This window comes from Lepisma saccharinum, chromosome 10, assembly GCF_977018435.1.
Source record: "Lepisma saccharinum chromosome 10, izLepSacc3.1, whole genome shotgun sequence".
NCBI classification, from domain to species: Eukaryota; Metazoa; Arthropoda; class Insecta; order Zygentoma; family Lepismatidae; genus Lepisma; species Lepisma saccharinum.
This window is the reverse complement of record NC_139238.1, coordinates 34,070,935-34,087,087: the sequence shown is the minus strand read 5'-3', so window position 1 is coordinate 34,087,087 and position 16,153 is coordinate 34,070,935. Positions and strand designations below refer to the sequence as shown.

Here is a 16,153-nt window from a genome sequence, read left to right as displayed (position 1 = left end):
GCAAGAAAGGCATTGAAATTAAAAATAGACAGTAGGGTATCTATTTGTTTGACACAAAGTAAGAGCTTACAATGCACTAGGAGTGGGAACAAGGCCAAAGTGGATAGTGGAGAGTGTTAGGAGAAGAGGACAAGTTTGGAACACTATGGAAAGAGAGGAATGGTGGAAGACTAGAAGAAAATGGAGAGGCTTGACTTCTATGCTGATCCAGCCAAAGGCAGGAAACGGCGAAGGATGATGATGATCAGTAGGGTACGAAATAGGCAGAATGAAAGAGCTTGTTCGTTAGCAACACCGTAATAAACGTCTCAATAAATGCAGCAGGAAAAAAAGGGCATTTTTCCAAAGTTCCGGGCTCTAGTCATGACATGTGACAATATGCAGGGAATTGCTTTATAGTACACGTAACATTTGTTCTCTTACTTCCCCACAGGATGTTGTGCACAAATTCCTCATTCGGCTCGCCGAACAACCTGATGTCAGCCTGCAAGGACTTAGCTTCCGGCTGGACTTCAATGAGCACTACAAGCGACGTGATGCAAAACTGAAGAAATCCATGACGTACCAGCACCGTCGCTTGAGCGTGTATGGAAGTTTCGGCAAGTGATCCAGGGTACCTCGCAGGTGCAATAAGGCACCTGCTCGCTGTGTAATGAAGCATCCATGCTAGATGCATTAAATTATTCTTGCAAGGAGCTGGATATTGTGTATTGAGTACAAATATGTGTTTGAGACTGTTTTCACCCCTTATTAATCTTTTTTCCAGTAGCTATGATTTGTTCTTCCAAACAAATGATATATTTGCTATCGGATTTATTGGCAATATATAATGTGTTCACCTGTAACGTGCTCGGTTCGTATATTACATTGTCCACTAGTGAAATTGTTATTTTTTTTAAAAAAATAATTAAGCTCGATACTTGAATCTGTCAAACGTTGGCAACTTGAGCTGCTTTTGCAGTGCTTGTCAAGTTATCGTGCCTTGTATACAGGTGGTTGTGATATATCTGTTCTTGTCTTATACACAGACACATTGGTTTATTTTATTAGTAATTGTGATCAAATTGTTTTTCTCAAGGCCAGTTGCAACTAAGAATGTAGAGGCTTTTTTTATGAATATGTAAAATTATTTTCCAAGGTCAATTTTGTCTTCTGCTTCAAAATTATGTAAGTAAATTATAGATACTAAGTTTGGTAAAATTCAATCATATCAAGGAGTTGAAAACTGTCTGGATAGCATAAAACTTTAGTTTCACATGCTTAATGTTGCATACAAGATAAATTTTATTGCAATTACCTTTTTCTGGCAGCAATTTTGACAATTTCTTTTTTGAACTATATCTGTTACAAAATAAATTACTCTCTCATATTTTAAAAAAAGGACATTTTTGTATGCATGTATTCCTATTTAAGCAGGTATTCTTATGTAATGTATTTTTTAGATCTCTGAGATGGTTGTTGGTTCTGAATATTCGTCAGCTGACATAACATCATTCACTTCCTGCCTCCAATTGAATTTCTTCCATGCTTATTGTCTTACTGATTTTGTCGCTATTGGTGACCATATTCTTATCTAAAGTTTTAAATTTGTTCAGATACTCATAATTATTGCCTAAGCATCCAAGCTGTGCTCATTTCACAACAAAGGTAAATAATATGACAGAATTGGTATAATTCTGATATTTACACCACTTTCGATATTCAATTTCTTACTTGTTTGATCATACAGGAAATATAAATCAAGATCTGGCAAATTTAATTCAGTACAGTGTTGTGGTGTTCTTCTGAAAGGGGAAAAACCGTATAAAATGTAGCTTTAGAGTTGTTTTCTTTTTGTTCTTGTAAATACGTGACAACTGTTACTGAATCAGTGTAACATATCAAAGAATATTTATAATACCCAAACAGAAGATCTTACATTTTTCTGTAAAATAAACATTAAAATTCTGATCTCCGGGAAACGTATTTCTTCAATTTTACAGGAGAAAGTACTTACGGAACTGAGTTTCTGTAGACTTTTGAAAGGTCGTGGAAGTGTTTTCACCCTTCGTTCAATTTATTCAGCTGGTAAATCATGTATTTTTCGACATTAATGTCTCTCTGATGCACAAAAGCTCTTTCCTCCATTACCTTCCACTACGTGAATCAGATGTTCCGTGCATTTGGTGACGTAACCCCCGGTCAGTGTTTCCAACCATGCCATTGTTTTGCAAGAAGATGACAATTTTAACTATGTTTGCCTTACCTAAACTAACCTTGCCGTGCATGGTTCGTGGGGCTATTTATGAATGACTTGTGGGGCTACACGTGGGGTTTTCGAACCCGGGAAAAAATACAAAATCAGTAACACGAAAGTAGTTATTTTTCGGTGAAGAAGGTTGGAAACACTGCATACCCACTGATGATAGATGATAGTCAAGATTTGCCTGCCATGTTGTGTGTAACACAAGCGAAAAAGCAACGAACAATAATTACTCGATATGTGGAACAATTTTCGTGATAAAAGCGAAATCCCACCTTAAAGAATCCTTAGCAATGCAGAGTAGGTAAGTACGAATGTGAAAAATAACAAAATAAACTAATTTGAGATGTTTCCCAGATATCAGAATTTTAATAAATAAACTTGCATATTGCAACTGCTTATATATTGGAATCAGTCCAAAAAATAAGCAACAAATACATTGTAATCTCAAAATTCCTGCTTTGTCACATTAGGGTGTAAAAATTCTGTACCCTTTTTAATTCTCAAACTGCATTCAAATTGTTTGTGTAGTTGTCAGCATTGTAGAAACAATAATAATATAGTAATAATAAAAGGAAAGTAAATTAATAGCTATCAGAAGTGTATTACTTTTAACTAGGGTGATTCAATATCACTTTGAACCAATGCTCTTATCAACTTCCACTAATGCAGATTTTTGGAAACTGTGACACTTCAGGATATCTATAAATTTTAACGCATATGATTTCAATTGAAACTATGCCATAGCAATTTACCAGAGTTTTGCTTTAAAATATTAATAATACGAGAGAAACAAATTCTAAAGCTCCACACATTTTTTCCTGCAAAAAAATATTATTCATTGTGCATAATTTATATGATATTTGGAGTAAATTGTTCCGCAGAATTTTTGCAGACTCTTGAAGTGTCCTACAGCATTTTTGCAAAATCTGGAAAAGTATCAGTATTGGTTAGTATCCCGCACTGCGTCTGTGTGGTCGGTCCAAGGTGTCAGGTTTTGGGAGGCTACGGGACGTGCACTGATTTGAGTCTCCTGGGAATTTTTCTCATGAGATTTCAGCCTGTGTATTGGACTGGTGGCCACCCACCATTGTGACGAAGTGGGGAGCTACGAATGAGTAGCATAACCTGGTCATGAAAACCTACAACAATAACTGCGGGTTAATTGCACTCTCCACACATCACTCCATAACTTGCTGGATGATCGCCCACCTCTGCTGAGGCATGTGGGATTGAAGCTTTCAGTCGGTAGGTAGGCCCTAACAGGCTGTTTCACCAGCGTTATTGTTATTGCTATTGGTGAGTAAATTCAATACCAATTCCCCAATACCTTGGTATTGATTGAGCCCTACTTTTAATTATTTAATCCCATGCAAATAATTATGCTAGGCAATTCTTCCATTTTTTACAATTTGACCTGTACTTCTACAGCCGGGAATTCCTTCAATTCTGGGAATTGTGCGTGAATTATTGGCTCCGGGAATTATGCTTGAATTCTGCGTGGATTTTTCTCCGTGGACGTGAGAAATTGCAACTTTTATTAATCCAAACCTCATTGAATTTGTACATATTTATAAATGTTCTGAGGCAAGTTTTTCACCATTTAACTTTTATTTTTATCAAGGATAGAAAAGAAATCTGGGTGGAAATTAAACAAAATTCTCTCCATCCGTTTACTTTGTTAACACCCTTTGCAGAACAATCTCTCGGACAAACGGAAGATTATTGCAAGATAAGAATCTCGAAGTTGATTAGGTATATTTGAGTTTGAAATTCTTATGCAGTTAACAATTTTTTGTACATGATTATATCCCGAACATTTGTCACTTGTGTTGGCCGTGATGGCTCTGTCGGTAACACATCTGACTACCATGCTAAAGGTCCCGGGTTCGATCCCCGGCCGGTTCATAACTTTTCTAACGTTGGAAGTGGAATGACATGGGTACGGGGGGGGAAACCCTGGGGGTAAAGGCAGTCAGGGGCGTGATGCTGATCACATCAACCCCACGCACGACCGGATCAAGAAAGTGTGGGGCGTTACCTCCATATTCCCCTCATGGCGTGGTGCTAAGCACAGGGGGCACTTAACTTTTTTTTTTAGATGTATTTCAAGTCTGAGTATTTAAATTATGCTAAATTAAATATTTTAAGTATATATACCATTTAATTATAATTTTTGGATACAGAAACACAGAAACCCTTTATATTTTTAATGTATTGAATACGTAATACGTAAGGTTGAAATAGAGAAAACATCTGCTTGTACCTTGAATTTTTTAAAATTTAGCCTTGAAAACTGGGAATTATACTTGAATTTTATCATGTTTCTAGAGTGGCCACCCTGTTCTATATTTTTGCAATGTTTAAAACAAAATTCCAGTATGCACATCTTTCTCTCACCAAGTTCCTGCATGCTTGACTTAAATTATACCACTATGCCTCAAGTTTTATAAATGTGACTTTGGTTCGTTAAAATTGCCAAATTTTACATCCTTAGTAGCAACTGGTTGACTACTTTTGCACAAAGAGAAATTTACGCTTGAAGGTCATTTCGTTTCTAATCTTGTTGTCTGTCTAATACAATAAGTCAGTAGCGATTGTGTAGACAAGGTTATTGTGTTACATACTTATTTTTTTCTAATGTAATGTTGTATATGCTACTTTAAGAGATCTATGTTCTTTCTCTAAGAGAGTCTTTAACTAATATGTACATTAGGGTGCCAAGGAAAAACGAAGTTTAAAAATTTTAAAGTCTTACCCCTCAAAAATGTTCCTTTTGGCATAGTAATTATCTACCAAAAATATTAGGACATAAAAATTATATTTACCACTTCCTCAAAGCATTTGAAATTTATTACATTAACTAATTTTAGGGAAATTTATTTACATGACAAAAACGTGTGAAAACTAGTTATTAATAGCCATAAATGTAGTATTTCTGAAGCAAAAAGTACTGTAAAGAGTCAGTAAGTGAATTACAAAACTTTTTGTAGCCATCAACTCAATGTTCAATGGAACTTGTTGCAGTTACACTTTCTACGAGTTTCGACTTCTTAGGTTCGGGAAATTCACGCCGGTGCTTTTCCACAACCTGCAGTAGAAATTGTTTCTGTTCCTCCTGATTTGTTAGTATAGGATTGAATTCCTGAATTAGTGAAATTCCACGCTCTGCAGCGTCATTCACCACCTTAAGTGATTTAACTCTGACTTGAGCAACCAAATAGCTATTAAGTGATGTCCACTTGGATGGATGCTCTCGAAGAAAGTCCTGCGATATATCAAGTGCAACAAAAATATGTCTTGTGTTCACAGTAACGAAATCAGATAATCGCTTTGAAAAAATGTCACAATTGTCAATGTCAAGGTTGATTCTCTTAGCAGGTTCGTTTTTTTCATCTCGTGAAAGAGCACTGACCATCAGAATTTTGTTCTCCACTGACACATTATCATCAAAGAATGCCAAACCTACTAGGTGTTCGCTTAAATACCAAAGTTGATGCAGGAAACTTTTCAGTGCTGCATTAGCTACAGCTTTATTTGTAATCCGGTATTCAACTAATTTTTGCAACAGTTCCAGATCTTGTTGTGGAGCAGAAGCTGCACAAGGACAAGTAAACCACACCTTCAAATATATGGACACAACGAACAGATTAAACTGCCGAAGTTGGGAAAGTTCACGGGTTGTAAGGTGAAATTGTGAGCGAAACAGGTAGATCTTAAAACAATAAATGAGTTTTGCCATCCATCTTGCACGATGGTAGGCACCTGGCGCATTAATATTAGCAGCACTAGATAGGTCGCCTAGGAAAAGAATTGCTAAATTCAACAATTCTTTGTAATCGTCTCTGGGTTGATGTATGTGCAACTGGTTTTTCAAAAAAGTCAAAATGTCATCTTTAATCGGATTCAATTTTACAGTTAGCTCTATATCACTAATACTGCTTTCATAGGCCTCTACATTGATAATGTTCCACACCGATGAAAATCTCTGAAACAGTTTTATTTGCGGACCTCCACCGGTCTCAAATAATGTTTCAAATACTCTTGCAATGATAAGTTCATGAATATGATGTCTGCATGCCAAAGATAACAATTTTTTATTCATCTTCTGCTCAAGCAATACACATGCGCCACTTTTGCTCCCTGTATTACTTGCAGTAGTATCGAATGACATACTACAAACAGAATCAGTCAAGTTCCAATCTCTTAGTGCGTTATACACTGCGAATGCCTGTGCTTCACCAGTACCATTTTGTAATGATGGGACAGCTAGCAATTTCATTAAACCACATCCAGAGACAAGCACTGCAATTCTGTCTACAGATTTAGCAGAACCCCCACACTGAGGAATTTCCAAAGAGGGTAATAGCTTGGTATCCCAGTGAACAGTCAATAGTGTGTCTGGTGAGAAAGTCTTTTTGATTTGAGTAGCAATGTTCTCTCTGTTTCGTCTTCGAAACTGTCTACAGGATTCTTTATTTAAAGTTAGTTCAGCAGGATTGTGACCTAGAGATTTTGCAGCAGCAGCCAAAATATAGGTAGCATTTCTGTCGCTTACCTTTGTACGATCCAGAGCAGCGCCCAGCTCTGGAGTAAAGAAATTAGTCACGCGTTGCTTTTTAGAATGTGAGACATCTTCAGCTGAAGCACTAAAAACTGGTACCATATCATCTGATGAACTATCGTTTTCAGTCTCACTGCTGCCACTAAGCACTTCAACATCAGTTGTCACCAACTCCTTCTTTCTCTGCTCTTCTTTGCGCTTTCTTAAATCTTGTAAAGATTCTTGCTTATGACGCCGTTCTTCCTGTCTGGCTAACTTTATGTCAACCGGCCCCATACTTCCCCTCCTTCCTTTTTCTCGCTGTGCTTCCAAGAACATTTTGTCTTCCTTGATCTTTATGAGACTCATGGCATCAGCATGGGCAACATCAAACAAATCATCCAAAGCTTCTGTAAATGCTTCTTCTTTATGTTTCTGTGTATCACTTTTTCGACTGGCATTTTTCTGTAATGTTTGCCATTGTCCATATAAATTTTTAATTTTCACAATGATATTGTATTCTTGACGAGTAGGTATTCTCGCCTTTTCCCACAATTCTAGAAGCTCCATCGTTGTCCTCCTAGCACTTTCTTGAATGGTCTGCTTTTCATTTGTGTGAGAATGAAAGAATCTTGCTAAAATTTGTCTATTTGATGGCAATTTGCATCCTGTAATTAAATCTATAGTGCCACCAATCAACCAAATTCCACGGTCTTTTCCAATTTGTGAAGTCATGGCAGCTATCTACCTGAAAGCAAAAACGCACCTAATTATTGCATTTATAATTTGTAACAGCGTATAAATATGTTAAAAATATAGATCCTGATTATAAATTCAAAACGTGTTCAAAAATTTTAAATATTCTCTCATTCACTAAATAAGTGATATTTTTTTAGGGTTAGTTTTCTTTCATAATTCATTTCAAAAGTAACTTATCCAAATATACATATTGCGTAGTTAATTAGTTATGATCGAACATAAAACAAAGGTAACTTTATCAATATCCTTTACAAATATTGTTTAAATAAAACAAAAAATTGTGTAAGATTTGTTCATTTCTATTGTCTTTACCTTCTAAAATGTCCTTATCTTCTAAAAAGTCTTTATACTCTTTATCTTCTAAAATGTCCTCATCTTCAAAAAAGTCTTCATACTCTTTATCTTTTAAAATGTTTATCTTCTAAAATGTCTTGGTGCTTTATCTTCTAAAATTATCAAATCATTGGAAATAAAACCTAAAACAAAAACGTGATTGTGGACGGTAGCCATTTTGAAAGCACTGTGCTGCCATTTCAGAGAAGAGAAACTTTGATAATTTATTAAAAACATAAAATTGGATATTTTAATTATTGAACTGTATCATATAGAAACTTTTGAACTATATTTAAAAAATCACAAGCAGTTCCCTCTTTTCGTCAAATTTCATTTACAGCACTTTTTCTGGTAATAATTATAAAGTTCAATGCTTTTGAGGGACCTGTAAATATTAAAAAATTTTGAAGAAAAAGGCATTTATCTTATTTTTAGGTCAAAAGGAAAAAATTTAGGGGGTAAGACTCACAAAAAATATATATTTATTTTTTACCATGCATTTCCTTGGCACCCTAATGTACATATTGAAGCTGTCAGGTGTCATTTTGTATGAGTGATTCATGGGTATGCTTGAATTGGATGTGTATATAGAACAAAAACGTGCCATTTAACAAACTTATTGGTTCCTGCAAAGAATTTTTGTAGAGTATTAGATCTGTTTTATAAGAATGGCGAGGCCGTTTATTTTTTAATTATTACCACATACAAATAATCAGCTTTTTCATATGATGCATATATTTTCAATGTGTTTACAAATAATCTCATTTATTTATGTGGAAAAAATTTCTGTGCTGGAAAAACAACTAATGTGAGTGTAGAACAAAACCATATCTCATCTAAATCTCAGCAGCTATTCATTTTGAGACAGAGAATCAAGTTGTTTGCAGCATAAAAGTTCGGAAGGAATATGTATTATTTATTAATGAAAGCTACTATTTTGATTTAGTTTTCATGATAATGTATTAAAGCTTTTAGTTTATGAGAAGTTAATAAGAACAGGTAGATGATAGTTGATATTTTAGTTACTTTTAGAAGTATCTATTTTCATAGAAAAGTAAAAGAGTCACGTTCCGTCATTGTAAATATAGTCAAATAGACATAGGTAAAAGTTTTACGTCTGTGTTGATGTTAATTAATACATAAAACAAATTGAGAAAATGATTTACACGTATTGCTTTTAGAAAGAAAACAGTAGGGTGATGCAAGAAAAATGGACCAATTGCCAGTACTCTTTCTCATTTTTTTCATGTTTTACTTCTGTCGTTTTGGTAAGGAAATTAAGAGATATGTTTTTTTTAGTCATACTCATTTTTTAACATTTACAACTAACATGCTGGAAGTATTTAATATTAGGTAGAACTGGTTATACTAGGAACAAAACATGTATTGGGTCATATAAATTAATGAACAATGTGTGTGCTAACATTTAATGAAATGGTAACACATCTCTTGCATTCTTTGTTGATTCGTAAAATAGTAAATGTGTTTTGTAGTATCACTTTTTTGTTTGTTTGCATATTTCCTAAATTTGTTGCACATTTTGTCTCATTTCACATTTATCATTCTCCTTTGAACTTATATTTTCTGTACATTATTTTTTACTTATAAAATCTAACCTTCATTTCATGGTTCCATTGTACGTAAATAAAAGTAGTATGAATATCTGGGTATTAATGTATGGAATCTTGTATCTTCAACATTTCAATCTTGCACACAAGATCTTAGGAATTATCAGTACTTGATTGTTTATGTCCATCTTATGCTCAGATAGGTTAATCAGCGCTGTGCCTACAGTTTAAAGTTTGATTCAAACTGTACATTGTGCCTCTGCCAGGAATCAAATGAATCATTTTATTAGCAGGCATTAGAGCCAGACATTAAAATAATTTAACAAAAGCTGCAAATAACTCCTATTATATTCAAATCAATCAAATTTGAGATTTTATCCACCGCTGTAACACTAGAATGTCTCGCCAAATTTGAACCTGAAACTCGGATCAGTTTTGTTCGAAAATATTGACTTGCCACAAATGTACATCCATGTATTAATGTATTTAGGTTTTGTGATATGATTGTGTTTGAAACAAAAGTACACTGTATGTAAATACCCAGACCTTTATACTATATTTTAGTTTGATTTTGATGGTAGTGCACACACATTTGGGAAGATTGTGATTTTCAGTCTGTGTTTATGCAATATATTGCAAAGTCAAATCAAGTGATCTCTCGCAGACAAATAGATCTGTACAATCCAGTAGGAGTAGATTTGTTACTATTCACCATTATAAAATGTGAGTAAAGTTGACATAGTTTGTCTACGTTAGTTTAGGGCATTATTTCTCGTGTTTGAAACCTTGGGACAGTTTTAATGATGAAGCACAGTGTGTTTGTGAAAAGTAATTTTTCGAGAGTTTTTTGTCTTCCTACAATGACGTGCACAGGTAAAAAAACAAAATTGTGGCATTTTTGTTACAAGTTTATGTAGTAATATGCTGATTGTTGCCTGCACAATTTATACCTAATGTTTTGCATATGTTGTTCCATCATAGTTCAAATTATTCTAACTTTTCTAGATTGTTGAGCAGAAATTGTTCAGGAATTGATCATGTGGAAATGATTGTAGTGTGCCTAGAATTCAAATGCAGGGCCTCCTGGTGTTACTTCTTATAGCAGTGGGTGGTTAAACAATATTAAATTCTATCAGAAAAGTGAAAAAAAGAAAACTTGGTTTTTTAAGTGGCAACCATTTTCATGCATTTTTCACCTTCGTCGATGGTAGAACTCTTTGCACAGCTCATCTGCAACTGTCTGATTTGGCCCTGCCTTTCGAAACAACATTTCACGAAGACAAAACATTATTTCTTGCCAAACATGAATACTTCCTGTTGTAATCTCTTTGCTATGCTGACTTTTTTTGTCATTGAATGGTGCATCGAATGGCATGGCTTAACCAAACAGTTGCTGAGATGGTGTTTAATAAGTGACACCTGGGTTTGGGTTTGAATTCAGACACATTTTGCAGACATCGGCTCCAAGGTTGGTTAGTTGTAATGAATATGTATTGGTTAACTAGAAAGTGCATCAAGCTGAAGTATACAGGTTCATAACAAGTACAAGTAAAGGCACATCCATACTCAATTTTCATGAAATCCTGGACAGAGGTTCCTAATAGCACAAGGGGAAACACCGTCACCTAGGAAAACAGACCTGGTCAACCCACTGTATGGGCACATTCATATGCATGTACAGGCTGCAGAGCAAGCAGCAGTAGTGGCACATTGTAAGAGGCAGAAAGGAGGGTGTGAGCGAGCTCTCACTGCCTGGTAGTGCTAGCTGGCTTCCACCAGTACAAGTGAATTGATCAAGGCTGTAGTAATATGTGAAATTATTAACATGTTAAGAGCAAGATCATTTTTGATTGGTCCAAGTTCAATACAGAATGCTACATGCTTTGTTATAGAATAAACAAGAATTTTGTATTTTGCTATCTATATCAGCTCAACCCAGATTCAAACACAAATGTAAGTTATTTTCAGATGCACTTATAATCTTGATATACATGGTGCAGAAATTCACACATTTCTTTTGCAGATCATCAGAGACTGAAAGATTCACATTACTGGGTGATCACATTAATTTCTTGACCCTTTAGGCTCCCTCCAATGGGGTGCAATACAGGGCATGAATTGCATCATGATATCACAATACTGCAGAGAATTGCCCATTCTGGCACGATAGCAGGATATGTGTAAATGTATATATTCCATGTTAATTGTAATTTACTGAAAAATGAAAATTGTGGCTCAACCAGGTTTTGAACCTGTATCTGGAGACATTGCCTTTGAGCTACAAGCCAACTTCTGGTCTCCCTATAATTTACCCAACTTTGGTCTTAGTGTATGTTTATGCCGATTCAAGGTATAGCATAACCGCTCACTCTTTTCAACAACCTTGGTCTGTATGCCTCTGTAGGCCATAAGCTGTTAGTTCAGTAATTCATTGTACAGTGAAATTCCGATTTTACATTTTCCAGCATTATATATGTAATCTTGATGCTCTCAATGTAGCAAAATACAGGCCTCCGTGACTGAGTTGTTAGCACAGCATGGTACTATGCCAGAGGTCCAAGGTTCGAATCCAAGATTCTGAATGTTCTGTGTTAGTGTCCCTTCATCGATCTCATCTTTGCAATTAGCCAAAAGTGGCAGAAATGCGAAAGAAAATAAACAAACTCAATTTATCAACCAATGTATAGTGGCATCACAGGTAAAAGAGCCTGTGCGTAGACCTGACACTTGTATATCGTACTCCTGCTGGTGGGGAGGGGTAGAGTGGAACCGATGGAGGGGAAGGTGTGTGGAGACTTTTGGCTGAAGATTCTTTTCCTTGTGGTGGTTCTATAGCGACATGTTTTTACATTTTCTGTGATTTTACATTTTTCCACATTTTATATTTTTTCAGCTTGGTCCCCTAAAAACATATAATCGAGGTTTCACTGCATGTAACTCTGCATCTTAGCACAATAGTGTTAATGTTTATCTTTAAAGCCATCCAATCTAATGCAATTTTAAATTCTTTGGACTATTCTCATCCCCTGTAAGATTGAAGTTAGTGTAAAGAAGATCACTTGACTGAGATAGTTCCTTTCCTGTGTGGTTGCTCTGGTGTTACTTGGCTGTACAGCTCCAATATAGCAGCTATGTTGAGTGATGTAGCTCGATGCATTCCGACGCAAGATTCCTGCACAGCTGTCACCATTTGAACAACCAGTAGGATTTCTTAGAACTACATGTTTTTGTTTACATTGTTTTCATTCTAACAGTGGATAGAGAATAATTAAAAACAGCTGTTGGTTGACAATGCTTTCACAATTGTTACTTGCATCTACATACATTGTGAATAATCCTTGACAGATTCTCCAGGCAGTTGTCAGACTCATTACCGGTCACCCAACCTTATTCAAGGCATAGGATGCAGTAGAGCACAGCCAATGTACTGCGATAATATTGCATGCAGCACTAATAGTTTGTGTGAACCCACACTTTTAAGACGATGCAAACAGTGGTTGTGCATCCTATACCTTACCCTTTTGGGATAGCTTTTAATATTGCCTATTCCCAAGGAACAGATATAGGCAAACTGTTCATTTTGGCATCCCTAACTGTATTGTGGTAACTCTGTTACCTTGTAATCAAGGGATCAAGTTTTGATATCTGGTGGAGACATTTTACAGTGATTTGGATCCCAGTTTAAACTGTAAGACCAGTCCCGATTAGCCTCTGTGAGCATGAAGTGGACTTAAAAGCAAACTTTGGGTCATTCAGTCCCTGATAATTCAAGCAAAAAAATTGTAAAACGTTGCAAACATTTTGTTTCAGTTTCTATGCTGACATTCCAACAATGTAACATTGACAACATCCATTATATAATGGATTCTTTTTGTTTAAAAAATTACTAACCATTGTTATAACTGTATCTTTAGTCAAAATGAAAATAAATGTCTGATGAAAGGAGCGTGTGTTCTCCTGAAACGTCACAAATAAACTATAGGAAAATAATTCTGTGCTGCGTATACCAAAATTTTAAGTGTAAAGAAATACATGTAACACATTAATTAGGATTGTTAAGTCTTTTCTGTATGTGTTCTCAGTAGGTGAGATCTCATTAGAGGGTAAAACATTTCAGGATATATTTTGATAAAATTTATCATGCAACATTTGCTTATTAATGTGTTACAACGTAGGCATCATACATAATTAAATATTTCACTTGAAGCTTGATAGGTCAAGAAATTTGCTTCTGTATGGTGACTTTGTAAACATTTGTGTGTTTAATTCCTCATCCACTTGGGAGATCATGGGCTGGTCAATGTAAAGCAGACTTGGTCAGCCTGGTGTATTTGTGGAAGGGTGCTCTCCATATTTGCATGTGGATTGCAGAGTGAGCATTGAGGCTGTAGCTTTGTAAGAGGCTTCGTTGGGCACCTTTGTGCAGGAAACATCTCGTCATCCGATTCATGAGCAAAAGTGCAGTAGCATTGCAATCATTGCAAAAGAAACGGAAGATGTTCCTCGAAAGGGAGCCACCCCCTCTCTTGGCTGATTCCTGGCCTTGAGATGCAGGATGCAGGTGTGCTTCTTGCCCTTCACAAGTTCAAGCAAGATGCTCAAGCTCGATGAGGAAGAACAGTTGTGTGCATGGGATAAAAATTGGAAATAATTTAAGAAGATATGGAGACATTTAGGCATGACATACTTATAAATAAATTATACTAGTGTATCTGCAAGAATGAAGTTCAATTGTGCAAACTTCGCAGATGTTTAATGTTAATTGAAGTATTTGAACATATCTCTGTGCATTCCTGTGCTAATATTCTTACGACTTGTCAACAGTAGTGTTACAGACATTTTAAGTTTAGAATAACCTACATGGGCAATGGTAGTTACTATTTGTATTAGACAGCTAAGTTGTTACACATTTGTTATTGAAATGTGAAAGCTTTTTGAGGATGATGTAGAAAAAATTAGTACAAGATGCACTCTTTGATGCTATCTTGCAACAAGAAATTGTGCATTTACCATTTTATTTTAAAGTGTGTACATCAGTCAAATGGCACAAATGTTAGTAAGGATAAACATTAACATTTCAGAAACATTATCAAGATATGATGGTATGAGATTGTACTTTCTATCACTGAAAAGTGAAGAACGCACAATGATGTGACAAAATTGCATATGTTAATTTTAAGACTCATTGTGATAAAAGGGTGAAGTAAGTTTGATTGGGTACCTTTTCTTATATCAAAGAAACGTTGCAATATACCTGCAACAACAAAAATGTACTTGAGTTTCAAGTGAAGGTGGTGAAACTATGAGTTGTTCATGTATCTCGGTGATAGGGTACCAGTGCAGAATGCTAGGAACCGAAGTTTAATCTCTGGATTTTCTCCAACTTTTGAAAACTTGACTACAATTCCCCTTTGCACCATTGGCTATATCAGTTACATCATGTTTATGCCAAATCACAACTACGAGAGACTTGCTTCTGTTATGTGGGCCTTAATTTTTTTCAAGGATTTACGAGTCTTCAACAATACTTGATACGAATACCTTCAAAGCATGTATGACCTGTTTATATGCACTTTTCATGTGACATTAGTTTTATGCACAATGTGTTCTATAGTGAGAAGCTACAATTTGGTAAATAAGAGTAATAAAATTATCTTGACTTGAAACCTTAGTCGCAAAAATTAAAAATAGGACAATTATTTTGCAGAAATTAACATATCAGCCAGGGATGTACCGTGGATGTAATTGTAAGTTAGCCATTCTCCTGTTGGACTTAACTGAGATGTACAACTTGGCAATGTGAGCAAATACTGATAAGTGAACACTGACAAAAAATACTACAGAGTTGAATATATTCAGTTATGCATTAAATATTTGTTACTTTATATTGGATTGGTGCATTGTTGGTTATTGTTGGTAAATTTTATATTGTTGTTATCCTTATTGGTATTGGTCAATTTTCCATATCAGTACATCTCCATTCTATATGGTTAAAAATGTTAGAACATAAATATTTAACAACAACTTTACCATGCCTATATAATAGTTGTGCTCTAAAATATTCTTAGATCCATAATGTGCAACTTACACCTTGTGCTATCACGATTTCATTATTCATGTAACAATGTATTTTTACTGTTGTATCTTTCATAATGTTTCAGCTGATTATGAATGACCTTTTGATAAAGTCGAAATGTTGTGAACAAATACAGCAGTAAAAAGTACCAGAGGGGCATAAACATAATAATAATTTTCTTGGATTACTTTCTGCAATTACTGCAAATACTTTGTGACTAAATACTCCATAGTATTGAGCAGTATCAAGTGAGCTCTGCTTCAATATAAGAATATTCCTACAGAATATGTAGAGAGGAGAAAATATATATTGCAACATATAGAAGTGTACATTGTGAGAAAATTTTGATCTAATGTTTAGAATCAGCTTCTTACAAAAAACAATTTTTGGAACACTGATTTCCGTTCTGAGATTGAGGAATCATGTATAATTCTAGTGTCATCAATCAAGTATTTTGTGCCATTTATGTATTTTGCACTTGCAAGGTATGTGCACATTTTAGATTTTGTTTTTTTAAAAGCACATGTTTTTTTAGTTATTTTTATGCCAAAGTAGTAATGTATGATCTAAATGCTCTTGTAATATAGTCATTTACACTGCCATTTTAATAGAGTATTTAAAATCAAAGCTGT

General features: G+C 35.1%; 1 protein-coding gene across 1 annotated transcript in view; it reads left to right on the top strand.

The window, feature by feature from the left end:
- The window catches only part of LOC145993857 (gamma-tubulin complex component 3 homolog), a 56,373-nt gene extending 53,311 nt beyond the window's left edge, over positions 1-3,062 (top strand). Inside the window, exon 16 of the mRNA XM_083129713.1 lies at positions 434-3,062. Coding sequence (XP_082985839.1) covers positions 434-607 — 174 coding nt within the window. The 3' untranslated portion in view covers positions 608-3,062. The remainder of the gene's footprint in view (positions 1-433) is intronic.
- Positions 3,063-16,153: the final 13,091 nt, after the last annotated feature.